This window comes from Mus caroli, chromosome 14 (assembly GCF_900094665.2).
Source record: "Mus caroli chromosome 14, CAROLI_EIJ_v1.1, whole genome shotgun sequence".
Classification (NCBI taxonomy): Eukaryota; Metazoa; Chordata; class Mammalia; order Rodentia; family Muridae; genus Mus; species Mus caroli.
This window is the reverse complement of record NC_034583.1, coordinates 23600930-23628296: the sequence shown is the minus strand read 5'-3', so window position 1 is coordinate 23628296 and position 27367 is coordinate 23600930. Positions and strand designations below refer to the sequence as shown.

Here is a 27367-nt window from a genome sequence, read left to right as displayed (position 1 = left end):
AGATTTTAGGCACCTGATAGTCAGGCCTCAATGACATATAAGCCTTCTTCCTCCTGGAACAAGAATAGAGTTGGAATTGCCACAGCTCCATGGCCATATAGAAGACCAAGTCTCAGAACAAAATCCCAAAATTTCTACTTGCTTTGAGCCCATCCATACATGCAGAGTACATTTCCTGCCCCCAGATTCATGTGTGTGATGCATGTGCCCAGGATACAGGCTGGGCTGTGGATAGCAACCATTCTTGTACCCAAATATTCCTTCTTTGGGCTCCCAGGGCAGGCTCCAGACCAGCCTCTGGCTTTGTGTAGCAAGGATAAGAGACAGGGAGGGGATCTACAGGTGTCACACACTACTCAAAGGGGGCCAATGACAACTAGTGAGCCTGGAGGGAAACTCAGGGCATGTGACTCACTATGGGCCCTGGGGTCACCCCCAAAGGCTAGATAGAGTAAGGAAAGGAGGGTTCTGGGAATGAAGTTGACTCTTCTGGGAAGGAAGCTGTTGTGTTTCCTCCATCAGACACTGTCGATAAGTCCTGACGGCTCTGATGTGTGTCCCAGACGGCTTTGTTGCTGGCTTTTGCCCCCTCTGCAGGGCTGGTGAGTGTCCCTGAATACCCCTTCCGGGAGCAAAAGGAGGACTTCACTTTTGTGTCCCTGCTCACTCGACCAGAAGTCATCACAGCTCTGAGCAAGGTGCGGGCTGAATGCAACAAGGTGACCTCCATGTCCCTGTTCCACTCAAGCCTCTCCAAGTACAGCCGCCTGGAGGAATTTGAGCAAATCCAGTCTCAAACCTTCTCCCAGGTACCTGGGCATCAGAGCATGGAGGACAGGGCCTCGGTCCCTGAGAGCCAACAATCACGGGCTTCAAGGCTCTGCTGAAGTGGGACAAGGGTGGGGCAATGGTGGAGACCATCTTGCAGAGCAAGGAGAACCAGGGTGGGCTTCTTCCTTCCCAGTCGCTCTGAGCCAGCCCTAGTAGTCTTAGGGCAGATCTCCTGTCTTAAAAGGGAGAACAGGAACTCCACTCCCATATCACAACACTTGCAGACGAGAGTGCAAGGGGCACGGCTACAGCCTCTCTCCACTCAGTTCTATCCTCCTCTTATTCCTGTGTTCTCCCGTTCTGCCTCTTTTTCTTCCATGTCTGTCTCTTTCCCCACATGCCCTGCCTTTCCTCCAAGCATCCCTAGACCCCAGATATCACGCTGAAGTGTTGGTCCACAGTGCTTGGCACCATCTCGTGGGAGATGTCCCTCCATTGTCGTGCACATGAGTCCTGGGGTGGCCATCCCAAGAACCTTGCTATATCATCTTCAAGCATAATAGCTTTGGATGGCGGGTGCCTGGGGTGGTGTCTTGATGACAGCTGTGTCCACACAAGGTGCAGATGTTCCTCAAGGACAGCTGGATCAGTACATTGAAAGTAGCTATGCGCGGCAGCCTTCGAGACATGAGCAAGGGCTGGTACAACCTGTACGAGACCAACTGGGAGGTGTACCTCATGTCAAAGCTGCGCAAGCTGATGGAACTCATCAAGTACATGCTGCAGGACACGCTGCGCTTCCTGGTGCAGGACTCCCTGGGCAGCTTCACACAGTTCATTGGTGATGCTTGCTGCAGCGTGCTTGAGTGCGTGGATGACATGGACTGGGGAGAAGACCTTGTCAACAGCCCCTACAAGTGAGTCCAGATGGACAGAGGCATGGGGATCGGGGGGCGGAGGGGAATGACTCTGTCTTACAACCAAGGGCCCAGCACACCAGGTTCTTGACACCCGAAAGAGTTTGACCGTCTCAGAAGTGTCCCCTCCACTTCTGGCTTACATTCTAGTAGCCATCATTTTTGTGGTCACTCTGAGTCACTCAGTTGATAATACTGAGCCCTTACCATGAACCAGATGTTGGTCTTAGGGAACTCTGAGATACAGTTCTTTATGCCAGCGGGAGACAGGCATAGCAAGACATTTAATAGATACTATCATTGCCAATTCTATGATGAACTCTGGGGATGGGCCTTTGCCCTGTGGTCAAGGAAGAGGTGGGTGGCCTTTGAGGCACGGGGACACTAGAGGTAACTGGCCAGACCAAATGGAACAGGAACACCACAAGTAAAAAGGACTTAGGGCAGCTGAGGGAGGACAGGTTACCAAGTGCAGCTGGAATGGGAAGGGCAGATAAGCCAGGGCAGAGGAAATGAGACAGGACAGAGGGACCAGACTAGACCACCAAGAGCTTCCTGGAAATTTTTAGTAAGGCAGAAGCTATCCACAGGGCCCTGGCTGGGATGAATCATCAAGACTTTTGACGTGCCTCAGACTTCTGAAACTGATGATAGTGGGCTCTTAGGAAGAGCATGGGGGCTTTTAGCAAGTGCCTATGCCAGGCCAACCTGTCCAATGACCTCAAGACCAAGGTCTGGGGTAAGAATCTAAAAACCTTTCTGGCTGGCCTCGAGCTTTGCTCTCTAGTAAACTGGGCATTTCTGTAGGGAGGAGAAAGCAGTGCTGTGCTCAGAGAAGCCTGAGATCACAACACTGGCAGGAAGGGGCAGGCACTCCCAATCAGCCCAGCTATTTGCCTCCAGGCCTCGGAAGAATCCTCTGTTCATCGTAGACTTGGTGCTGGACAACTCAGGGGTGCACTACAGCACGCCTCTAGAGCAGTTCGAGATGACTCTGCTCAACCTCTTTGACAAGGGTATCCTGGCCACCCATGCTGTGCCCCAACTAGAGAAGGTACATGTTACAGGCTGGGCAGGGTCTGGATGGCTGCTGAGAGCCACAGGGTGCTCTCCACATTCAGATGTGACAACTGTCTGACAGTGCCATTGAAACACATAAGAGGCATCACAGATACCAGGGCACTTTGTTACCGCCAGCCTTACACTCCGTAGGCAGAAGGTATGGCTCTGAAGGTTACAGACATCTCCTTTCATCCTCAGCAAAAATGGAACTGTTAGTATTGCTGCCTTGTAGACCTGAAGAAATTAAACCATCTAAATCTAATTTACAAAACCACTAAGTATCAGGACATCACTTTGAATCTTAGACTGATTGGACTAATCCTGCCATAGCTGCATCTGTCCTGTGTTCCACCCTCTTTATCCTCAGCTCTGAGTCCCTTTCTCTACCTCAGCCGTAGACCCAGGTGAACTTCCACACACAACCAGTAGCCAAGATCTCCAGGAGTCACCACCGCTGCATACACACCCAGGCTGCACACAGCCCACTCTCCAGGCCCAAGAGCCTCCATAGCTCAAGTCCCTTCCTGTATTTCCTGCTGTCAGTTAAAGCCATCAACAACTTGCCCTTGGCAAGTCTGAATCACACCAAGCAAGGAGGATATGGTCCCTAAGTGAGCCTCACAGTAGCATCTGCATGTGTTTTGGGCCGTTTCCCAGATATGTTGTTGCAACCCTTCCCCCACTCCTGTGTCATATTGCCTAAGCTTGCCCATGTTGCTACCCGTTCGGGCTTTAGACCACTCTGCCAACCACTCCAGGGCTCATCCAGCTTGGCCTTTTGTGTTCTTCTTCTTAAAGCTGGTGATGGAGGACATCTTTATCAGTGGGGACCCTCTGCTGGAATCAGTGGGGCTTCATGAGCCACTGGTAGAAGAGCTACGTGCTAACATCACAAATGCTATGCACAAGGCCATGATGCCACTGCAGGCCTACGCTAAGGAGTACAGAAAGTATCTGGAGCTGAACAACAATGACATTAGCACCTTCCTCAAGTATGTGCGTGTGTGTGTGTGTGTGTGTGTGTGTGTGTGTGTGTGTGTGTGTGTGTGTGTATATGTGTGTGTGTGTGTGTGTGTGTGTGTGTGTGTGTGTGTGTGTGTGTGTGTGTGCATGTATCAGTGTGCCTGTGTGTGTCCATCCGTATGTCCATCTGTCTGTCTGTCTGTCTGTCTGTGTATGCATCCCCTCCCATCCTGCTAACCATCCTCTGTTCTCTGCCCATGCACACTGCCTTCAGGACCTATCAGACTCAGTGCCCATCAGCAGAGGAGGTTCGAGAAGTGGTAATTACCCACCTGAAAGAGAAGGAGATCCTAGACAACTCTCTGCCTGGCAGCATCATCATTGGTCCCTTCTACATTAATGTTGACAATGTTAAGCAGAGCCTGTCCAAAAAACGCAAGGCCCTGGCCACTTCTATGCTGGATATCCTAGCCAAGAACTTACACAAGGAGGTAGACAGTGTAAGTAAACTACTGGCCTTGCCCTAGCGACCACAGCAACACACAAACCTTGGACACATAGCATGTTCTCACTTGTAAGATGCCCTAGACAAAGTCTGTGGTGTCTTCAAGTGCCTGGGTCAAAGAAAGGACCTGGAAGTCATTGTGCCTTGATCCCTTCCTGCATTCATATGCATCCATATGTGAGTAGAAGGTTGATATCTCCATCCCTAGACTTTCAGAATCCTGGGATGTTCTTGTGAAGTACAGGCTGAGCTTGGATTGCTCCACGGGGCTGAGGGGATGCAAGTGCAGATATCAGAAACCCTAACTTTGTTCCTGCGTCCAGAGGAGATTAAGAGGGTGACATCTTTGCCCCAGAAGCGATTTTAGCACCGTAGTGACCCTATCAGGAACCTCTCTCTTGGGAAGAATGGCAGAGGGTGGCCATGGTAGAATAATTGACTTCGAGGCCCTAGGGACCTTGAGAAACAGGTCCCAGTGTAGTCAAGGCACATAACCGTCCCTAGAGCCCTCCAATCCTCACCCACCAGATCTGTGAGGAGTTCCGCAGCATTAGCCGCAAGATCTACGAGAAGCCCAACAGCATTGAGGAGCTTGCCGAGCTTCGAGACTGGATGAAGGGCATTCCTGAAAAGCTGGTATTTCTGGAGGTAAGGTAGGCACACTGGTGCTGGGTGTCCAGGAGCCTGGTGGAGCCAGAAGTTGGGTGGTGCATTAGGGACCCAGGGCCTGGATACCGAGACTAGGGGCTGAGATAGGCGGAGGCTGGGAGATCAGAGCCAGTAGATAAGGTAAAGCAGATACCCAGGGACTGGTGGGGGCCCAGGGTAAAGTTTGCAGGGTACAACAGGGATTCAGAGCTGTGCTCTCTGAACAGTCAGGAGGACTGAAGGCATAGGTCGGGGGACTAGGCCCAGAGATGTGTTGGCAATGGCTCCTAGAGCCCTAGGCCTGGCCTTGAAATCTGTTAAGGCTTCCCCTCTCTGAAAGAAAGTGCCTTTTCCCTGGTCCCAGTCACTTTGGAGATCCCATCCAAGTGGCCCCGTCCCCAGCATGCCTCATCACTTCCTGCTCATGCAGGAGCGGATTGTGAAGGTCATGTCTGACTACGAGGTCATGGATGAATTCTTCTACAACCTCACCACAGACGACTTCAATGACAAGTGAGTGGGAGAGTCATTCCCAGCACTGGCTACTGACTGGGTGGGCAGCAGGAGATGCCGGGATGTAGTGCTGCTCAAAAGTACCAGCTGTCACAAGCTATGAAATCACACCAGAAATGCCCTGCCAAGATGCCCTAAACCATGGCGCCACCTGAGAGCTGGGGGGGAGGCAGAGTCAGGAACCTTCCCAGGGGCTGACATCCCTAAGCCAGCTGCAGTTAGAAACCTTAAGTTCCATTGAGAGCTTGTGTCATGTGGTAGAGGGAGTTGCTTAACATGTGTGTGACAGAAGCTGGCCTGATGGCTCTGGCTGGTCAACAGTGGCATGGAGGCTAGAGACTAGACTTGATTGTGCTTCATCTGAGAATCCCAGGATTCCAGAGGAAATATATTGTCTTAGCTACAGTTTCTGTTGCTGTGATGAAACACCATGACCGAAAGCAACTTAGGGAGGATGTGGTTTTCTTTGCTCACAGTTGCCTATCACACTGCATCAGCGAAGACAGTTAGTGACTATAGGAACCTGGAGGCAGGAGCTGGTGCAGAGGCCATGGAAGAGTGTTACTTTCTGGCTCTTTCCTTATGGCTTGCCCAGCCTGGTTTTTTTTATAGCACCCAAGACTACCAACCCAGGGGTAGCACCACCCACAATGGGCTGAGCCCTCTGACATCCATCACTAATAAGAAAAAAAAAATGACGTATAGGCATTCCTACAGCTAGATCTTATGGAGAGAGTCCCTCAATAGAAGCTCCCTCCCCTTTGATTATTCTAGCTTGTGTCAAGTTGACATAAAACTAGCCAGCACCCTTGACATCACTCTCTTGTTATTTCTTCTTTGCTCTTTTGCATGGGCACCATAGAGCTGCATCTCACTGGGCAGGGGTGGCAATGGCAGCCTCCCAGCTTACTCAGACTCTCCAGTTCCGCAGTTCCAACTAGATCCAGCTGTCCTCTGGATTCTCTCATTCTACTCCAACCCAACCCTGCTCACAGCCTAACTCCCTGGGCTTGGGCCCTGGGCACATGGAATGGTGGCCCTTCCTGTCTGTCCTATTATTTCACCTGTGGCATCTCCTCAAATTCTGATCCTCTTTCCTGCCAGATGGGCTGCCAACAACTGGCCCTCTAAGATCCTTGGGCAGATAGATATGGTGCGGCAGCAACACATTGAAGATGAGGAGAAGTTCCGCAAAATACAGCTCATGGACCAGAACAACTTCCAGGAGAAGCTGGAAGGGCTGCAGGTGGGGCTTGGCTTAGGGCTCTCCTAGGAACTGCACCCCCCCCACTCCACCTCTCTCTCTCTCTCTCTCTCTCTCTCTCTCTCTCTCTCTCTCTCTCTCTCACACACACACACACACACACACACACACACACACACACACTGCTGTCTAGCATTTAGGAGATGCAATGTCAATGGATGATGGATGACAGGATGTCCAAATTTTTAAAATGGCTGAAGGAATGAGATGCCTGGATAGAACATTTTAGAAAATGAAACAATTATGGACCTAATCATCTTGATTATGTAACTGGCACCCCAGTGGACAGTGAGCATGATGTTCAAAGATTCCCATCTGTTCCCCAATCCTGGAACAGCCTGCCTGTGATTGGCCAGCGAGTGGCTCACTACAAAACAAAGTTCTCTCAGAGCTAGGACTCGATGCCCAGGGTCTGTGGGATACATGCTCAGTCATAGGACGTGTGTGCATTTGACTCTGGCTCCTTGGCCCACAGCTGGTGGTGGCTGGCTTCTCCATCCATGTGGAGATTTCACGAGCACACGAGATTGCCAACGAGGTGCGGCGGGTCAAGAAGCAGCTGAAGGACTGCCAGCAGCTGGCGATGCTGTACAACAACCGCGAGCGCATCTTTGGCTTGCCTATCACCAATGTAGGCCTACTGTGGGCTTTTGCCCCACTTCGCAGGCTTATCTGCAGCCATAGCAGAGCCCAGCCACTATGGGGCAAGGCTCGGGCATGCTTGGGTAGAACTAGCTGGCTACAGGGCAGAACTAAACTTGTTGGCTCTGGGGATGGGCAGTATATACAAGCAGGAGGTTTCAGAGGGCAGGGTCAGCCTAGACCTGGGAGGCTCAGTGTCCAGAGTTTACATATAGCAGGAGAAGGGAAGTCCTGACTGGGTCTTTGGGGGCAAGAGCAGAGCTAACAGCCAAGAACAAAAAAGGAGATGGGTCCTGACCAGTGTAGAGATAGTGTGGAGAAAGCCCAGTGAGCATCCTGACAGTCTCACCCTCTGCCCCTGTAGTATGACAAGCTCTCAAGAATGGTGAAGGAATTCCAACCATACCTGGACCTCTGGACCACAGCCTCAGACTGGCTGCGGTGGTCTGAGAGCTGGATGAATGATCCCCTGTCAGCCATTGATGCTGAGCAGCTGGAGAAGAATGTCATTGAGTCGTTCAAGACCATGCACAAATGTGTGAAGCAGTTCAAGGACATCCCAGGTAGCTGAGACTATCTCCTGGTGGGGCCCAGGCAAGGCGTGATGCTTTTTGTTGGATGGGTTTGCTTCTTCCCCATCCAACGCTTGCCCAAGAGCACGGTAACCATTCCTTTCCTGTGGACCCAGCCTATCCTCTTTCTCTGGGGACTGGTTGACTTTCATGCTTTCCTGCCTACCCGGCAGCCTGCCAGGATGTGGCTTTGGATATCCGAGCACGCATAGAGGAGTTCAAGCCGTACATCCCGCTGATCCAAGGCCTGCGCAACCCTGGTATGCGCAACCGGCACTGGGAGGTACTGTCCAATGAGATCAACATCAATGTCAGGCCAAAGGCCAACTTGACCTTTGCCCGCTGCCTGGAGATGAACCTTCAGGACCACATTGAGAGCATCAGCAAGGTGGCTGAAGTGGCTGGCAAGGAGTATGCTATTGAACAGGTGGGTACCCAACCACTGGCAGGTCTGATTAGACCCACTTCTTAGACCCTGCTGAACAGGCTGATCTCTAGCCCTTGCAATGACAGCCATTTGGGAGGGTAACCGTAATGGCTTCCTGGGTTAAGAGTACATTTTATTAGAAGTTAATAATGGGGGTGGAGTGCTTGGCATAGTACCCACCATTGCTATAATACTCCGTTTCCCTGCCAAGACTCTAGCAAGGAGCTAATACCATCATCACCATTTAACAGATGAGCACACGAGTTGAGAATGCAGCCTATATTCACGAGTTTAATCCCCTGCACTGTTAATAATTAATGAATTAACTAATTAGAGAACCTTAAGGCTCAGGGAGGTTCAGCAGTACCCAAAATAATATTCTTTAGGTGTGCGCAAACTCCTAGCTGGCACCCAAGTGACTCATGTTGCATACATAGGGGCCTGTGTCCACCCTGCATTCAGACCGAGGCTCACTGGGGACTTGCCGATTAGGCAAGCTGGGAGTTATTCACCAGTGTGGCTCACACAAAGCCATGGCCTGGCAGAGTCCATTGTCCCCTGCCCAGTGCTGGTGAGACAATGACAACCAGTCCTTTCCAAGCACACAGCTCTGACCATCCCCCCGCCACAGGCACTAGACAAGATGGAGAAGGAGTGGTCATCCATCCTGTTCAACGTGTTGCCCTACAAGGAGACAGACACCTATATCCTCAAGAGCCCAGACGAAGCCTCACAACTGCTCGACGACCACATTGTCATGACTCAGAGTATGTCCTTCTCACCGTACAAGAAACCCTTTGAGCAGCGCATCAACTCCTGGGAGACCAAACTGAAGCTGACCCAGGTGGGCCTTCCTCCCTTTGTCCTCCCCTCCAAAGGAGTACTGTCCGCCAGATGGCACTTACTGTAGTCAGCTGTAGCCCTCTGCAGCTGTTCCCCTCAGCCCCTGACTCTCTAACAAGCCTCCATCCGGAAGAGGAGACCAAGATGGATGAGGGCCATCCATGGATGAAGTCTGGCTCCTGAAAAGGGTAGTAAGGGCTATGGAAGGAGTCAAACTTAAACAATGTGACTGCCTAAGCGTAAGACAGTCTAGTCACTGGAACTTTGTGGACTGGACAGAGTGAGGCCCTGAGGTCTCTCTGGATCCTTTTCCATCCTGTCCTGAGCCTCCCGCTTCCGTCTCACTTGGTGATACTTGGAGAACAGGGGCCAGGGTGCTTGGGACTAGAGATGTCTCAGGCTTTCAAGACCAGAGGCAGGGACTGCCCTAAGATGCCTAGAATGTAGGCCTGAAGGTGTGTCTCTCAGTACATACGCCACTGGAGGCCAGAAGTCAGATGAAGGAGCATTTGTCTATACAGCATTGATCCCCGGGCTTCCCTGCTGTGTGCACATATGCTTGCACACACACACACACACACGCACACACACCTACCTGTCATTCCAGCCCTACCTCCTATCAAAGCTTAGCACAAGTAACTCACCATCTCACCCACACCTGCCTATAAGATATCCCCAGTGAGGGCCTTGCTCAGTACCTAGTAAAGGGGCTTCACACACATTGGATCCTTAGTGATCCAGAAGCAGAGTGACCACTAGTGTCTACCCAAGAACAGAAGTGAACCCACGTCCACTTCCCCTGATCTTCCTGGTGTCCACTTAAGCCTGGCATGGACCTGATACAGAGCTAACCATGGTGCCCATCTCATGAGCAGAGATGAATGAATTCGTTTGCAGTGATGGGGGGAGGTGGGGAAATGAGGTAAGTTCCAAGTGCAGCATTGGGAGGCAGAAAGGAAAATGTCTCTGAGTAGCGTTACCTAGTAGATGCTGATGCTGATGTGGGTGCTCTGCACTGCACTCCGATGGGGTGAAATGTCTCTGTCATGGACAGTAAGCCCAACCCTGAGCCCCCAACTCTGGCGGTGCATGTCCTGCCCCACTTTCCCAGGAGGTGCTGGAGGAGTGGCTGAACTGCCAGCGGGCCTGGCTCTACCTGGAGCCCATCTTCAGCTCTGAGGACATCACCCGGCAGCTGCCTGTGGAGAGCAAGCGCTACCAAACCATGGAGCGCATCTGGAGGAAGATCATGAAGAATGCCTATGAGAACCGGGAGGTGAGGGGGGATGGGAAGACAGCTAGGACCTCCCCAAGGTCCTGATCACATTGCTGGGGACTTCTAGGTCTTTCCCCTCCCTAAACAAGGATTAAAGACCAATCCGAAGGCTTTGGTTGTGGCTCACTTTCCTTGGACGTGGACTACTAGTACAGAGATGTGCCTTAGAAACACAGTGGTTTTAGCATTTTAGAGATCTTCCCAAGTTTGCACCAAGACTGTTCCTTGGTCTTCTTACCTTTCTTTTATGACTACAGAATGGTTTCTTGGAGCTGATGGAGGCAATCCCGAGCCTAGGAATCGATTTCCTGCCCCCTTACACTTCCTGGCGGTGCCTGGCCGGCATGGGCACTTTCTAGTAAAGCCATCTTGCCACCTCCCAGCTGATGATGCTCACTTCCTCTATTTAACCCCTGCTGGGTCTGCTCTCTGCAGGTGATCAATGTGTGTTCTGACCAGAGGCTGCTGGACAGCCTGAGGGACTGCAACAAGTTGCTGGACCTGGTACAGAGGGGCCTCAGCGAGTACCTGGAGACCAAGCGGACAGCCTTCCCCAGGTAGGCACCACAACCTAAGTCCACACTGTGGGCCTTCAAGTGCTCTGCCAAGCTAGTATCCAAAGAACCTTTTTAAACAGGTCCACTTCCCCCCACCCCTGGAACTAGAGTTTCACATAGCCCAGGCTAGCCTCAAACTCACTACATAGATGAGGATGTTCTTGAACCTCTGGCACTCCTGTCTCTGCTCCTAAGAACTAGAATTGCAGGGATGCCCCACTAGCCCTGATTTATTTGGTGCTGGGGATCAAACCCTGGACTTTATGCTCTATATGCACTCTACCCACTGAGCCTCGTGCCCAGCCCTTTACAGTTTATTCTGGCTGGGTCAGTTGCCTTGGACTTCGCAAACAGAAGTAGCTCCAAGCTGGCTCACAGGTGCCTTTTAATTCTGCCCTCCTTTCCTTTGTCCCAGTGAGTGGAGTCTCAGCATGCTCACCTCCACTCACACTGAAGCAGCCCTCCAGCTGCAGTGTCCCCAGGAGCTGAGCTCTGTATCTGTCTCATAAGTCCTTAGGATGTGCCTTTCATGTTCTTAGAGAAACCACTTGCCTTTCCACTGCAAGAAGATATTCCGGGCTCCTATTATATATCCCCAGCTTCAAGCCCGGAACTCACCATTTCTCTAAGTAACGTTTGTTTCTTTGGAGGGAGGGTAATGGATTTGTAGGTGCTAAGCATACTCAAGCCCAGGTTTAAGCACTCATTGCTATTAGGACTCTGCTCTTCTCAAGTCCTCTTAGTGAACTGTCATAGCGAATAGCTTACGATACGCAGAGTATGTCAGCAGTATTGGAGCTGCCAGGGCCCAAGGCCACCTGACCTTTTTCCTCACCTATGTTCCCCTGGAAGATTCTACTTCCTGTCAGATGATGAACTACTGGAGATCCTGTCTCAGACAAAGGACCCCACAGCCGTGCAGCCCCACCTGCGCAAGTGCTTCGAGAACATTGCCCGGGTGCGTAGCTAGGCCTGAGGCTCGACCAGTGCACTAGGGCACATTCCAGAGGAGACTTCTCTCCTCCCATGTCAAGCCCTCTTAGAGACGAGGCACCAAGACAGACCCTGGTCCTCAGAGATATACCTGGGGCTGGTGGGAAGAAGGTTAGGTAAAGAACCCACTCCTCCCCTTCACTCTGGGAGCCCCAATGTCCTAACTCAGCCAGCAGCTCCTGTTCTCCCAGAATACTGAGATCTGGGAAGAGGGAAAACACAGAGGACAAGCTTAGCCTCATTTCCCAAGGACTTAAACACACGCTGACAAATTACTTGTCAGGGAAGCCCCAGTGAAGGCAAACACTGGGGGCACCCCAGCACAGAGCCAGCTCCTCTAAGGGGCAAGATCTGGCCAGGTCAGCCTGGGGCTGAGAGCAGGCTCTGGCACAGCAGAGTAACTTGCTTCTCCCCACCTCTGTGCCCACAGCTGCTGTTCCAGGAAGATCTGGAGATCACACACATGTATTCAGCAGAGGGGGAAGAGGTGAAGCTCTCCTTCTCCATCTACCCCTCCAGCAATGTGGAGGACTGGCTGCTGGAGGTGGAGCGGAGCATGAAGGCCAGTGTGCATGACATCATTGAGATGGCCATCAAGGCCTACCCAACGGTGAGTGCAGCCTTCCCACCCAGCCTCCAGCGTGCTCCCTCCTCAATGCTCTCCGCCCCAGCCCGAAACGAGGAAGACGGGTTAGAGTTGGTAGCACGTGGGTCAGCCTGCTCATGTTGTCTTTCCAGATGCTCAGAACTGAGTGGGTTCTGAACTGGCCGGGCCAGGTGACCATCGCTGGCTGCCAGACATACTGGACAATGGAGGTAGCTGAGGCACTTGAGGCTGGCAACATCAGTAGCAAGCTGTTCCCCCAGCTCTCCAAACAGGTAGAATTAAAGAGGATTGGTGCTCCCCACACCCATTTTTCCAAGCAACATTCTTCTGCATCAGGCCTGGACGAGGCCAAAGTTCAGGTCCAAGGGGCAGATCAGACTCTGTAGCATCAGCAAGAGGGGACCCAAGGAGGGCTCTGAGACTAGGGAGGTGCCCCTCATTTAATGATCAGTCAAGCGGCCACCAGGTTCTTTCTGTACCATCCCTTGGGCTTCCTACCCATGATCCATGCTTCTCACTGCTCTGCAGACCCCATTTCCAACCATGAGTATGCAGACAAATTATACACTACAGAGGCAGGTCCTACGTGTGTGACTTGTATATTCTTCTATCTTCCCCTGTCCTGGTCCTTCCTCTCCTCCCATCTCAGATCAGTAGAAGCCTCTAGAATATAGACACTGTCTGTGGCAGAAGCCCTCCCTCTGTGCAAGGGCCGAGGAGCTATAGATCCCAGATCTCTACAGTGATTTCCTGATTCTTTCAGCTCAGTGACCTGGTGGCCCTGGTGAGGGGGAAGCTGTCCCGCATGCAGCGGATGGTACTTTCGGCACTCATTGTCATTGAGGTCCACGCCAAGGATGTGGTGAGCAAGCTGATCGATGAGAATGTAGTCAGCGTACATGACTTTGAGTGGATCTCGCAGCTCAGGTGAGGCCACGGAGGACTACCCCAGGGCCAGGGTGGATGAGGCTGGGGTTGAAGATACTGTCAATTCCACACTAGGATTGCCCCTGTCCACAAACCAGAGATGAGACAGATATGGGTACTTCTGTGTTCTTGTGCTCTAAGAGAATCCCCTCTTTTTAACTGTATGTCTACTCACTGGCCTGTGAGCCCATGTTGAGAACCCTGTGTCCCTACACTGCTAGGTACTACTGGACAAAGGACGACCTATACATCCGTGCTGTGAATGCCGAGTTCATCTATGGCTACGAGTACCTTGGCAACAGTGGGAGGCTGGTGATCACACCCCTCACTGACAGGTGAACCCTCCCCAGCTGGTTCTGAATAAGGGAAATGGGTAGAGGTCAGCCAGCCCCATAGATCAATAAACAAAGCTCAGCAAGACTCAAAATGGGGCAAGGAGAAACACTATACAGGCAGCCAGCCCCAGGCTCCAGTTCCCGACCCTGGAGCTCAGGACTGGCATACCTGTGCCTCAGAGGCGTGAGGAGCAAGAGCTGCTGATCCACAGAGTCCTGAAGGGAGATGCACCCGAGGAAGGGGAATCACCCAAAATGGGTGTGGCCCGTGTCTATCTGCTTTCACCCCCACAGGTGCTATCTGACCCTGACTGGAGCCTTGCACCTCAAGTTTGGAGGTGCGCCGGCTGGCCCAGCTGGCACAGGGAAAACAGAGACCACAAAGGACCTGGGGAAGGCCTTGGCCATACAGACGGTTGTGTTCAACTGCTCTGACCAGCTCGACTTCATGGCCATGGGCAAGTTCTTCAAGGGTCTGGCCAGGTGAGGCTGGATGTGAGATGGCACCGGACAGGGGCAAGTAGGGGAGAACACTGGCCAGGAGATGTCTCACAAGGGACAGGATGAAGTGACAGGAGTCAAAGGCCCAGCTCAGTGGGCTAGGGGGAGGGGGAGGCATGGGCTGTAGTTGAGCTGGGTTCACCACTGAGAGCTTCCTCCCCAGTGAAGTCAGAGGGTTGCTGGAAGGAGGTACCACGTATGCTCCAAGTGCACGCCCTACCCAAATGCCTTGCTTTACTTAGTGCGGGGGCCTGGGCCTGCTTTGATGAGTTTAATCGGATCGACATTGAGGTGCTATCGGTGGTGGCACAGCAGATCACTACCATCCAGAAGGCACAGCAACAGAGGGTGAGCCTTGGGCACCACAGAGGGATGGTACTGCCCCTCATAAGCCTTACTGCTGTGTCTAGAGGAGTTTTATAGTCAGTCTCAAACCCCAGATCCTAACCTCAGCCCATGGTCAGGTAAAGGGAGTCCCTTCCTCTACAAGGGAGGGTCTAAGGCACTGGTCCTTTGACCTGCTTTAGTGTTCACAGGAGTCAAATGACAAGAACTGAGAGGCCGAGAGATCCCACTTAAGTAATGCCCAAGGTTCTGTTGTTGGCAGAGTTTGAGTAAATCTGAAGGGCTCAGTCAGAATTGGGATTAGTGGATGGAGGGAAGCAGCAACGGTGTGGAAACCTCTGAGGACCTGGAGCCATGGGAGCCCATGGGTGATCAGTGAGACCTAAGGTCTTAGGCTAGATCCCGGGAGAAGATCTAATCCATGACCAGGGGTCCAGTCTGGCTGACCTCTGATGTCAAGTCTGTGGCATGGCAGAGCCCCAGTCACAGGAGGTGAAGGTCTGGTTGTCTTCTCTCTAAAGTGGGCCAACCCCTTTACCCCACATCCAGGTGGAACGTTTCATGTTTGAGGGTGTTGAAATCCCCCTTGTACCATCCTGCGCTGTGTTTATCACCATGAATCCGGGGTATGCTGGCCGCACAGAGCTGCCTGACAACCTGAAGGCAAGTTCAGGCCCAGGGTGGCCAGAAGGTGACAGAGCTTTAGACTGGACCCTAAGATGTTAAAGCTCTGGTTTGAGAACACAATAGCTAGCTGCCTGGCATGAAGAACTGGGATTCCCTGTGGTGGCACTCCTTTCCAGGGACCCCATTGGACCACACCCAGCTACAGAGTGGGGAGGCCCTGAACTTGTCTTCAGGACATGGGGAGGTCTGGGGTTCCTATGGGGAGAAGGCGCAAAAGTGAGAAAAAGTGGGAAGACAGGAACTAAGAGTGGCCCGCTCCTGGAAGTTTCATGGGGAAGGTGTTCATCAACACAAAGCACCTATTTCTAATGGTATGAGCTTCACAGCCACTGAGGAGTGGAAGCCTCAGTGTGGCAGGTGTGGTACAGAGAGTCCCAGCATTAGCTATGAATCAGACCATCCAGAGAGCGTGTTAAGGCCCTGGGTGGGGCTGTGATGTGTCTGCCTTTCCCGTGTGTGTTGTGGGTCCAGGCCCTCTTCCGACCTGTGGCCATGATGGTCCCCGATTATGCCATGATTGCTGAGATCTCACTGTATTCCTTCGGCTTCAACGAGGCCAATGTGCTGGCTAAGAAGATCACCACCACCTTCAAGCTGTCTTCCGAGCAGCTCAGCTCCCAGGTAAGGCCCCGCATCATTCCACAGTCTCCAACTGAAATATTACCACCTCCAGAGCTGTTCCAAACTCCCCCTCTTTGAGAGAGAGCTTCAGAACAGGGACTCCTATAGCTAGAGGACTGTTGGGATGGTGACATAGAAGGTGCCAAGCAGCCAAAGGAGGGCACCTCGCCCAGGCTGCAGTGTGCAGGTGAGTAGCCACAGCCACAGGTCTCTGGGCGAAATGACATCTCAGCTCCAAGATGGGTGGTGAGGCATTAGTCCGATTCCACGTAGGAGGCCATGTTCACAGGTCAGCATCCGCACATGCCTCTTCTGTGTGGTATGTACAGGACCACTATGACTTCGGGATGAGAGCGGTGAAGACTGTCATCTCAGCAGCCGGGAACCTTAAGAGAGAAAACCCTACCATGAACGAGGTGAGATGTATCCACAGAGCTCCGGGGAGGAGAGCTTCAGAAGGTCCTGACACCGGAGGACTGTGTGGGTGGGGGACCCAACCTGCCATTCTGAAGCCACCTTTCTGGCCCCTACAACAGGAGCTGATCTGCCTTCGGGCCATTCGAGATGTGAATGTGCCCAAGTTCCTGCAGGAAGACCTCAAGCTCTTCTCAGGGATTGTGTCTGACCTGTTCCCTACCATCAAGGAAGAGGAGACTGACTACGGCATCCTGGACCAGGCCATCCGCAGAGCCTGTGAGAAGAACAACCTCAAGGATGTGGAGGGTGAGCTGCCAGCCCCGGGTCCTGCAGTCCCATGGTGTTCCAGTCTGAGGACGTGTTGGCTCCAGCCACCTTGGAGTCCAGAGTTGGAGACAGGGACAGGGCAATGCTGTGTCAGGGCCCCTCACTGCTGACCTGGACTTGTTGTTACTTGTGCTCTCCAGGCGAGGGGCAGCATGTCTTTTTACTGAGACCTCACAGCCTAGGTTCTCTGCCCATGGTAGGAATCAGCCCAGCCCAAGGTCCCCTCTCTAGCCTTGCTTCATCCAGCAATGAGTCTTTGTTTGGTGTCTTAGTTAGGGTTTCTGTTCCTGTGACAAAACACTGTGACCAGAGCAACTTGGGGAGAAGGGGGCTTATTTCACCTTGTAAGTCTCAGCTCACAATCCATCACTGGAGGAAGTGAGGAGAGGAACCTGAAGGCAGACACTGAAGCAGAGGCCATGGAGAAGTCCTGCTTGCTGGCTTGCTCTCTTGCCTGCTTTCCTATAACACCCAGGATCACCAACACAGGGGCAGCACTGCCCACCGTGAACAGGGCCCTCCCACACCAGCCATCAATCAAGAAAATGTATCCACACGCTTGCCTGAAGCCCAATATGATGGGAACATTTTCTCAATTGAGGTTCCCTCGGCCTGGTCACCACATATGCATGCAGCTAGAGCTCTTGATCTCCCCACAGTCTCCCGGCACAGTTTCTCCCTCTTCCCCTCCCAGTACTTCCCAGAGAGTCCTTAGGGGGTGGGGGGCTCTCTAAGGAAGGATATCTGTCCACACCGGCTCTCCACTAGGGCCTGTCCATGAGCTTGTCTCAACCCTGCCCGGCCTGTAGCTCAGTGCTCCCTGTTCCATGTGTGGCTTAACAGTCCCTTCCCTGGCCATCCCCTGCACTTAGATCCAGCAAGCTTGTTAAATCAAGCCCTGGCCTCTTCTCTTTCCCTACAGCCTTAAATCAGCTTTGTCATCCCTAGGTAATTGCACCCTGTCCCTTTGGCAGGGACCCCCCCTGGGCCTGCCAGAGCCACAACCATCACAACCCCTTGGGTCAAAACCATGGACTCTTACCTAAAGCTCCTCACTGACCAGGACAATGACCCTTGAACTTCGTCTCGCACTGGACAGCACTTTCTCAGGCTGGTGCTCTCAGGAGGCTGGGCAAGCCACTTTGTGAAAGAAGTTGGAGGCTCCATGATGTCTGACCACCCAACTAGATGACGTTAGGCAACGGTAGTAACAGTAATGGTGATTGGCATCTAGAGAGGTCCTACTCTGTGCCCTGTAGGCCCTGTGCATGGGGCCTCACCTGCCCTGGCTGTGGCATAGACGTTACTGCATTCCCCACTGTGCTCATGAAGACAGAGAGGCTCAGGGGCTCAAGTGACTCACCTAAGACCACACGAGCTAGCTTCAGAGCCATGGTTCGAGTCCATCCTTTAACCCGTGTTCCCCTGCCTTGGCCCCTAGGCTTCCTGATCAAGTGCATCCAGCTGTATGAGACCACAGTGGTACGGCACGGCCTCATGCTTGTTGGGCCCACAGGCTCTGGCAAGAGTAATGTAAGCAGAGCCAAGCATGGCTAGGGTTGGGGCAGAGGGGGCATGCATCTCCAACAAGGGCATCAGCCTGCACCTGTACCCCTCTGGCGTCTGGGCTGCCCTCCCCACTTCCTGTAGTCCCCCAACCCACTGCATCCCTGCTCTCTGAGAAGCCAGGAGGGTCACTTTCTGGTGGTGACTCCCCAGTGTTACAGAGTCCTGGCAGCCGCCATGACATTGCTGAAAGGGAAGCCATCCATCAGTGGTGGCGTGTATGAAGCTGTCAACTACTACGTGCTCAACCCCAAGTCCATCACGATGGGCCAGCTGTATGGGGAGTTTGACCTGCTCACCCATGAGTGGTGAGTGAGCCCCAAGCTGCTCCCAGTGATGCGCTCCCAGGCTGCCTGCAGTGGCAGAGAGGAGTTTATGCTCTCAGCAGAAAGCCTAGGATGATATGCGCCATCCCACTTCATCCCTTAGCGACTTTCCTCAGTTCTGACATTAGCACAGGGACGACAATAATGGCAGGGTTATAGTGGCAAGGAAAGGGACTTGACACAGGAAGTGCACTGGGGAACAGTGGCTGGTGTGGATGAACACTCAGCAGATGGTTGTCTTTACCCTGAGAGAAGCTGAAGAGGTCACTTCCAGGCCTCGCTCCCAGGCTAGGCATGTATTTTAGGGAGATGCATGCATCTGGAGAAGGGCAGCTGAGGGGAAGCAGCCTTGAATGTTACAACCCAGGGCTCCTAAGAGGCAACAACAACACAAAAAGCAAAAACCTCTGAGCATCTTCTCCGGTCTTCCATCTCCTGCTGGAAATGTGTGCTTAGCTGTGGTGCCCTGTGAGCCAGTAAGGGCTGGGCACCAATGAGGACAGATTCACCTTCCTTTCCCAGTGTGGCTGCTTGGTCTCCCCATTTCTGTTTAATGGTCTTTCCCATGTCCACTAGAGACTCATGTGAGTGGTGGTGGGGTTCATAGGTCAGCCCAGGAAAATGTCCCATTGAAGAAAAATATCTAACTGTATCTCAAAGCATGCTAAAGAAGACTTTATTTGGGACCATGACCACAAACATAGAAGCTACCTGGGCATGGTCTCAAGATCGGGGACAGAATGAACTCAACTCCAAACACAGCAAGGGCCAATGGGGCACAGTAAACACCAGTGGATAGAGAATTCCTAAGAGGGTACATCAGGAGTAAGGGTGTTTGTGGATAAACTGACCTCACAAGGTTCTTGCTTAAGATGGGCCAAGTGGTCAGACCTCACCTGCAGGAGGAGGAGAGTGGGGTCCTGAACAGGTGTTGTGGTGGGTAAGTGTGCGAGGTGAGGGCTTGTCTAAACTGACTTGGCAGGGTTGGTTGCCAAGGAGACTCAGGAACCAAGCAGAGACTCTTTCCCTGGCATAGAGAGCTGGTGAAAACTGAGCCTTTCTTAGGTTATGAAGCAGAAGTGTCCCCTCTCCAGCTCCTCCCCCCTCCCCTCCCACTTCTTCCTCCCACTGGGAAACCACCATTCACCTTTATGCACAGGGACTTCCGTGGGAACTCAGCAGGGGGTATAAGCATGGTCCCATTATACTATGTTACACCAAGAGCTCCAATTTTTCCCATTATAATGTTTTAATGAGTGAAGATACGAAGAGTTAAGAACACGAGAACCAGTGATCGCAATACGTTGTATGTAAGTAATACACTAGCCAAAACAGGTCATAGATTTGGAAATACATTTGTATCTATATGTGACCTTAGAGTTTTATTCAAAATATAGTAGAACCCTGGCTGTCCCCACCCTACCCCATCAGACAGTTCATTTCTGTATCCATTTGCCTGAGGTCAATCTGTAAATATGAAATGAAAGTCCCAGATAAGCAGAACTCATGCATTTCTAAATTGTACATTCTGAACAGTGGGAAGAAATCCTGTACTGATCCATCCCATGCCACAGTTGCCCACTGTGTTCATGGTCTTTGTCTCTCCATTAGCCCCTATTAACTGTGTCAGTTACCAAACTGACTCATGGTCTCGCTGCGTGTGTTAAATAACTCCTCGTTTAACCAACTACGGCTCCATAGTGTAAACTTTTATTATAGTATCCTACTATAATACATCCGGAGAAGATGTTCAGGGGTTTTTGCTTTTTGTGTTGTTGTTGCCTCTCAGGAGCCCTGGGTTGTAACATTCAAGGCTGCTTCCCCTCAGCTGCCCTTCTCCAGATGCATGCATCTCACTAAAATACAGGACTATAGTGTCCTGTCTAATAATATATCTAATTATAAATCAACGTTCTCATGCGTATTTGTATATAGAATAAACCAGCTTATATGTAGGATTCTTCACTATGCACAGTTTCAGATATCCACAATGGGGATGCAGGTGGGGAATCTTAGAATGTTTCTTTTGAAGATAAATCAATGTTTTGGGTTTTTTGGTTTTGGGTTTTTGTTTGTTTGGTTTTTTTGTTGTTTTTTGTTTGTTTGTTTGTTTTTCGAGACAGGGTTTCTCTGTATAGCCCTGGCTGTCCTGGAACTCACTTTGTAGACCAGCCTGACCTTGAACTCAGAAATCGGCCTTCCTCTACCTCCCAAGAGCTGGGATTAAAGGCGTGCGCTACCATGCCTGGCGTAAATCAATGTTTTTAAGAAACCAGTTTCTTTCTTTCTCTTTCTCTCTTTTTAAAATTGACCAATACTTCTGTATCTGCTTGGTAACCACTCAAAAACTGAATTATATCAGTGTATGAAGACAATATGATGAAACCCATGGTTAAACATAATTAACATGTGCTAATAAAAAATGTTAAAAGGGCTGGTGAGATGGCTCAGTGGGTAAGAGCACCCGACTGCTCTTCCGAAGGTCCAGAGTTCAATTCCCAGCAACCACATGGTGGCTCACAACCATCTGTAAGGAGATCTGGAGTGTCTTCAGACACTCTTCTGGAGTGTCTGAAGACAGCTACAGTGTACTTACATATAATAAATAAATAAATCTTTAAAAAAAAATGTTAAAAGATGAGAGCCAGCTGGGTAACTAGGTTTCCCTGGGGACCATTTGTGCCATCACCCCGCCTCCCTGGCACCTACATCCCTTCTCCTCCCTGGTGGTTACAGGACAGATGGGATTTTCTCCTCCCTCATCCGGGCCGGGGCCATCGCATCTGACACCAACAAAAAATGGTACATGTTCGACGGGCCAGTGGATGCCGTCTGGATAGAGAACATGAACACCGTGCTGGATGACAATAAGAAGCTGTGCCTCAGCTCTGGGGAGATCATCAAACTCACAGAGGTGTGCTGCCCGCCCACCCACCTGTTCTCTTCTGCAGCTAGCCGGCTCTGGAGTCTGCTGTCATGCCCAACACACCAAGGAGCCCGATGACAGGACCCTGGGCCCCACCCCCCAGTACCCCCTCCCAGCCCTGAATCCCCTTCTCGGAGCCACGTCCTATGTAGCTGTCTTTCAGAAAGCCTGCTTTCTGTGGTGTCCCAAGTCTAGGCCCATAGGAACTGCCCTACTGGTCCCCTAACTTATGCTGCCTCCTGCCTCCCGGGTCCACTCCACTCTTGGCCATGATCTGCCCTTTTTAAAGCCAGTTATAGCGGTGTGTTCAGGAGCTGGAGACTGGTAGCACAAACCTGACCACAGGGGTCCTGATTGGTGTATGTAGCTGAGTTCTTGAGAAAGCTGGCTGTGGCCTGGGCATGAGAGCATTTCAGACTGTATATACACTAAACCCCTGAGAACATGTGGCAGTCAGTGTGAGCCAGTGTGTGTGACTGGGGCTATGAAACAAACAAACAAACAAACAAATAAACATATTCCCTGTCCGGTTCCTCAGGCTCTTAGGAGCTCCACATTAGCCAGAAAGTCCAGGACTCTCCAGCTTTGTCTCTCCCTCAGGGCTCTGTGGAGGGCCACATTATCGAATGAGGATTCAGGGATCCCCGAACCTCAGCTGCAGCCCCGATCCTCCCTATAAGAGCCTGCCTAGAGAGTCTTCTGGCAGAATGGGCAAGCAATTCCCCCAAAGTCCCGTATCTCTTTTCCTTACTTGGGGGCTGCTAACTGTCCCCCTTACACATTCTACCTTGGCACCAGGCAATGACCATGATGTTCGAGGTGCAGGACCTGGCAGTGGCCTCACCAGCCACAGTCTCCCGCTGTGGCATGGTGTACCTGGAGCCCAGCATCCTAGGGCTCATGCCATTCGTTGAGTGCTGGCTAAAACGTCTCCCTGCCATAATAAAGCCCTACGAGGAACAGTTCAAGAGTCTCTTTACCAAGTTCCTGGAGGTAAGTGAGGCCATAGGAACACCCAGCCAAAGAGTGGTGGCAGAGAGCTGTCACCCCAATGGCCATGTGGGCCTGGCGCTTGTTCCCAACAGAATTCCATCAACTTTGTTCGGAACACAGTGAAGGAAGTGATTGCCTCGACTAACAGCAACCTGACAATGAGCCTCCTCAAGCTCCTCGACTGCTTCTTCAGACCTTTCCTACCCAGAGAGGTACAGCACACACGGTGGGGTGTGAGGCCTCTTTCCTCCTGCCTTCTCTTCTTGCTGGTGCTGCAAAGAGCCTACCCAGCCTCCCGGAAGCACTGAATCATGATCCCCCTCCCCTCCTCCAGTGTGCTGCAGGGAAACAAAAACTTGTGTGATCTGCCCACTTAGCCTAACGCCGTTCCCTCTGTTCCCAGGGCCTCAAGAAGATACCCTCTGAAAAGTTGAGTCATATCCCAGAGCTGATAGAGCCCTGGTTCATCTTCTCCCTGGTCTGGAGTGTAGGCGCCACAGGGGACCACACCAGCCGCATCAGCTTCAGTCAATGGCTAAGGTTGAAGATGAGGCTTGAACAAGTAAAGAGGTGGAAGGGGCAGGCCGGGTCCCCGGGGCCGATGGCAGACAGCCTGCCGGGCCTCACAGGCTGCTTCTCTTGGTCCTGACAGGTGAAACTAGGTTTCCCAGAAGACGGGCTGGTGTACGATTACAGACTGGATGACGCAGGGATCAGTAGCACTGAGGATGATGATGAAGAAGAGGATGAGAACAAACAGGTGGCCACGGGGCTGCCTGGGATGGAGGGAGGGGAGAGCCAGGCTGGGCTGTGGGGATTTTCCCTTCAATGAATAGTGGCCACTTAGAGAAAGCCACACTGACAGGTGGCAGGTCAGAGGTGTTGGGTGTTGACATCATCACACAGAGCTTCGCAGTCTGCCAGATGTTTATTATTGTGTTCATTTCACAGACATGAAAACTGAGGCACAAAACTCTCATACTCAGCTAGTCAGTGTGAGAGCTGAGCTTGAGCACAGACCTCGGAGGCGTCAGTGTGCTTTGCCTCCCAGACAAATGTTTCTTCCATACTGGTGCTGAGTCCAAACCAGCCCTCTTTTTCTAGTTAAGAGCCCCCATTTTTCCTGAAACCTAGCTCCCTAAGGTCCAGGAGCATGCCTGGCACCCTACTTTAGTGTTCCCATCTTAACTACCAGCCAATCAGGGCTCTTGAGTTCATCATTATTCCAGGGTCAGGGCCCTCAAGGCCCAGAGGAGGTGACAGAAAGTCACTATGTAGAATCCTGCTGTGGAGCTTTGAGTACATTTGGGTCTAATCATCAGAACGGCCACAAGTGGGACATGTTGCTTTGGCCAAACTGACACCTCCGTTGAAGGAATTTTGCAAGGGTCATGGGGGAGGGGATTTATGAGGCAGGAACAGTAGGGAGACAGTACCAGATGGCCTCTAGCATCCAGCTGTCAGTGCCCTGGGTTCTGGTGTTGCCAACCCCTTGGTTAGCCTAAAAATAAACAGTGAGCACCTTTGCATTCCTGGGCTATTCAGTTCCCAGAGCATCTTCTTGCCAAGACCTAGTGACTGGCTGTGTGTAGGAAGGCTGCCACCCCAGCAACTGCAGTCAGGTAGCCCCTACTTCTCAGCTGTGTTCACAGAACCTCCATTCCTGGCAGTTTGTACTGGGAGCCTGCCATCCCATGTAAAGAGCAGATGACCCTGTCTCTCTCAGAAGTAGCTGTTCCCCTGATGCTCTTGCCGACGCCCAGCGGGACAATACCTCTTCCTCCTGCTGTGGGGCCACAGCCAAGAGTGGGAAGGGATTTCAGACCCATCCTGAACCAGATGTGATTCCAGGTTTCCTGGGTAAAGTGGATGGACTACTCAGCCCCATTCACCATGATGCCAGACACAAACTACTGCAACATCATTGTGCCTACCATGGACACTGTGCAGATGTCCTACCTGCTGGGCATGCTGCTCACCAACCACAAGCCTGTGAGTGCCCCATCGTGCCCTGTTCCTGCCCACCCGAGGCTCAGGTTAGGGAATGGCTAGTCTTGCACACCAACAAGTTGGTGGCTCCCTCTGCATGCGCTCTGTGTGTGCCCCACCTTCCTGCTCACCACGATCCCAGGTGCTGTGTATCGGGCCGACGGGCACGGGGAAGACGCTCACAGTCTCTAACAAGCTTCTCAAGTACCTGCCACTGGAATATATCAGCCACTTCCTCACCTTCTCAGCCCGTACTTCAGCCAACCAGACCCAGGACCTCATCGACAGCAAGCTGGACAAGAGGCAGGACACCTCTGGTTCCTTCCACAGCCACAGCTCTGCTCTGTCATCTCCCCACCTAATTCTGCTCTTGGCTTTGGCTGAAATGGCCCCGCAGGAACCAGAAAGCCCCGCAGGGGACCTTAGGTTGCCTTTCCGATCTCCCTTGTCTCTTTCAGGATCTGTCTAGTCTTACCTGCGGGGCTTTCATTGGCCACTAAGGCAGGGCTGTGCACTTAGACACCTTTCTGGGAAGTAGAACTCTATTTAAAGACGTAAGATAGAGGTCAGCTTGTCCCAAATGTCCCAAGATGGAGGGCTGGTCATAAGTTTTAGCAGTTTGGAGGAGGCTAAAGTTTAGTGAGGAGCCATTCAGCTGCTTCTTATTCTCAGAGGACCTGGTGCCCATGGGTGCTGGGCTCACGCAGCTTCTCCCACAGACGAAAGGGTGTGTTCGGGCCACCCCTAGGGCGCAACTTCATCTTCTTCATTGACGACCTGAACATGCCAGCCCTGGAGACATATGGTGCCCAGCCACCTATTGAGCTGTTGCGCCAGTGGATGGACCACGGTGGCTGGTATGACCGAAAGGTCATCGGTGCGTGGTATCATGGGACAGCGGGTAGTGGGCTGCGTGTGCTGGGTGAAGAGTACAGTAGATGCAGGAGCACAGGCCACTTTAGGAGTCCACAAAAAATATTTTAATTTCTCTTAAAATGAGGGAAGGGACTGTTAGGTCAAAGAACATCTTCAGCGTCTGTTAACACACTCTCTTTATACTGGTAAATCACATTTTTGCATGCATATGTGTACATGTGTTTGCATGAATGTGAGCATGTGTGTTTGCAGGTTCATGTTCGGTATCTCCCTTGATTGCTGTCCATATAACTGAGGCAGGGTCTCCTACTGAACCCAGAACTTGCCGATTCAGCTTGTCTAGCTAGCCAGCTGACCCCTGTCTCTCTACCTCCCGAGTTTCTAGGATTGCAGACACACTGCCACACCTACCTGGGTTTTATGTGGGTACTGGGGATTCAAATGCTTTACGCTCTCCCCACGCCTGTAATTACACTTTCAATGTATGTTCTTATCGTGTGCTTCTAACTTCCTGCTCCCACTCAGGAGCCTTCAAGAACCTGGTGGATATCAACTTTGTCTGTGCCATGGGTCCCCCGGGGGGAGGCAGGAACGCTATCACTCCAAGGCTGACACGCCACTTCAACTACCTGTCATTCATCGAGATGGATGAAGTCAGCAAGAAACGCATCTTCTCTATAATCCTGGGGTGTTGGATGGGTGAGTATCAGGTTGGGCCAAGAGAAGCCATGGACGAAGGCCGAGCTAGTTGTCACACCAGAGACAGCTGAATCGCACTGGGCAGGAAGAAGGGACTGAGTCACTGACTGCATCCCCAGTTTTACGCCTTTACTCTGCTGTTACAACTGGCAAGCTCATGAACCTCTCTGAACCTTGGTTTCTTTACCAATGGGCGCTAATATTAGTACCTGTCACTCTTGAATAATATATGGCACATAGCATCTAAAATAAAGCCAGGCAACAAGTCTGCATATTGCATATGTAATAGATACGGATCTCCACACATCCATTCACTTACATAGAGACATGTATAAGCTCATGTGGAATGACCACCACTTTTCACGAAAAGGAGAACCTAGAAAGACTAGAGGGGGAAAGTAGCCCTGCTCCATCCTGGAGCTTGGAAAAAGCCCCCTGGATGCTGCTTCTCCAGTAACCCACCTCCCACCCAGCACACCCTGTCCATGAAGCACCACTGGCACCATGCTGGGTAAAAGAGCTGCAGGTCAAGCCTGGGCTACCCTGCCAGAGTTCTAAGCCAGGTCTCTCTTTCACGTACAGCCGGGGGGAGGGGCCTATCTCGCTGATGAAGGGTGGGAAACAGTGGCTTCAGGAGCTTCCTAGAGGGCCTCAGCTGGCCTAGGTGGGCAGCAAGTGACCCCCTAACTCTGAACCTTATTTCTGTCTCTCAACCCTGCAGATGGACTCCTTGGAGAGAAAAGTTACCGAGAGCCTGTGCGTAAGTGCGACTGGCAGCCTGGGAGGGTCTTGAAGGAAAGGGACTCTAGTCTGGGGGCTGCACTCAACTCTGGACTCTGGCTACAGCTAGATGGGTTAAGGTTAGGACCATGGACCATAGTGGGCCTTCCTCGGGCCCATCTGGAACCAGAGCACAAGTCAGCACTGCCGAGGCTCCTCTTCAGGCTCCAGTACCATGTGGAGCCACTTCACCCTGTGGTGCCTAGCTCGGTGTGACACTCATGGTGGGATGGAAAGAGGAGTGAATGAAGAAATGGAGCCAACAGCTGGGCGTGGTAGCGCATGCCTTTAATCACAGCACTCGGGAGGCAGAGGCAGGAGGATTTCTGAGTTCGAGGCCAGCCTGGTCTACAAAGTGAGTTCCAGGACAACCAGGGCTATATAGAGAAACCCTGTCTCGAAAAACCAAAAAAAAAAAAAAAAAGAAAAGAAATGGAGCCAACAAACTCCTCAGTCTGAAAGAGCCACAGTGAAGAGGAGCCTGCTTCTCCA

At 51.9% G+C, this 27367-nt stretch overlaps 1 protein-coding gene across 2 annotated transcripts in view; it reads left to right on the top strand.

Annotated features, from left to right (window-relative positions):
* The window catches only part of Dnah1 (dynein axonemal heavy chain 1), a 70574-nt gene that overhangs the window by 21315 nt on the left and 21892 nt on the right, over positions 1–27367 (top strand). The window contains exons 10-46 of one of the 2 annotated variants that reach the window (XM_021181308.2): positions 598–698; positions 1390–1688; positions 2592–2742; positions 3549–3742; positions 3988–4213; positions 4747–4866; positions 5297–5379; positions 6484–6625; positions 7119–7274; positions 7650–7848; positions 8031–8284; positions 8916–9128; positions 10239–10403; positions 10839–10960; positions 11813–11918; positions 12384–12563; positions 12692–12832; positions 13324–13487; positions 13709–13822; positions 14117–14305; positions 14566–14671; positions 15218–15331; positions 15827–15976; positions 16306–16392; positions 16513–16699; positions 18162–18253; positions 18440–18594; positions 21349–21526; positions 22337–22531; positions 22624–22743; positions 22935–23093; positions 23184–23291; positions 24383–24523; positions 24663–24823; positions 25240–25397; positions 25922–26095; positions 26817–26855. In XM_021181308.2, the coding sequence (XP_021036967.1) occupies positions 598–698; positions 1390–1688; positions 2592–2742; positions 3549–3742; positions 3988–4213; positions 4747–4866; positions 5297–5379; positions 6484–6625; positions 7119–7274; positions 7650–7848; positions 8031–8284; positions 8916–9128; positions 10239–10403; positions 10839–10960; positions 11813–11918; positions 12384–12563; positions 12692–12832; positions 13324–13487; positions 13709–13822; positions 14117–14305; positions 14566–14671; positions 15218–15331; positions 15827–15976; positions 16306–16392; positions 16513–16699; positions 18162–18253; positions 18440–18594; positions 21349–21526; positions 22337–22531; positions 22624–22743; positions 22935–23093; positions 23184–23291; positions 24383–24523; positions 24663–24823; positions 25240–25397; positions 25922–26095; positions 26817–26855 (5643 nt within the window). Of the gene's footprint in view, positions 1–597; positions 810–1389; positions 1689–2591; positions 2743–3548; positions 3743–3987; positions 4214–4746; positions 4867–5296; positions 5380–6483; positions 6626–7118; positions 7275–7649; positions 7849–8030; positions 8285–8915; positions 9129–10238; positions 10404–10838; positions 10961–11812; positions 11919–12383; positions 12564–12691; positions 12833–13323; positions 13488–13708; positions 13823–14116; positions 14306–14565; positions 14672–15217; positions 15332–15826; positions 15977–16305; positions 16393–16512; positions 16700–18161; positions 18254–18439; positions 18595–21348; positions 21527–22336; positions 22532–22623; positions 22744–22934; positions 23094–23183; positions 23292–24382; positions 24524–24662; positions 24824–25239; positions 25398–25921; positions 26096–26816; positions 26856–27367 lie in introns of both variants that reach the window. The other variant, XM_021181307.2, reaches the window with a different exon arrangement.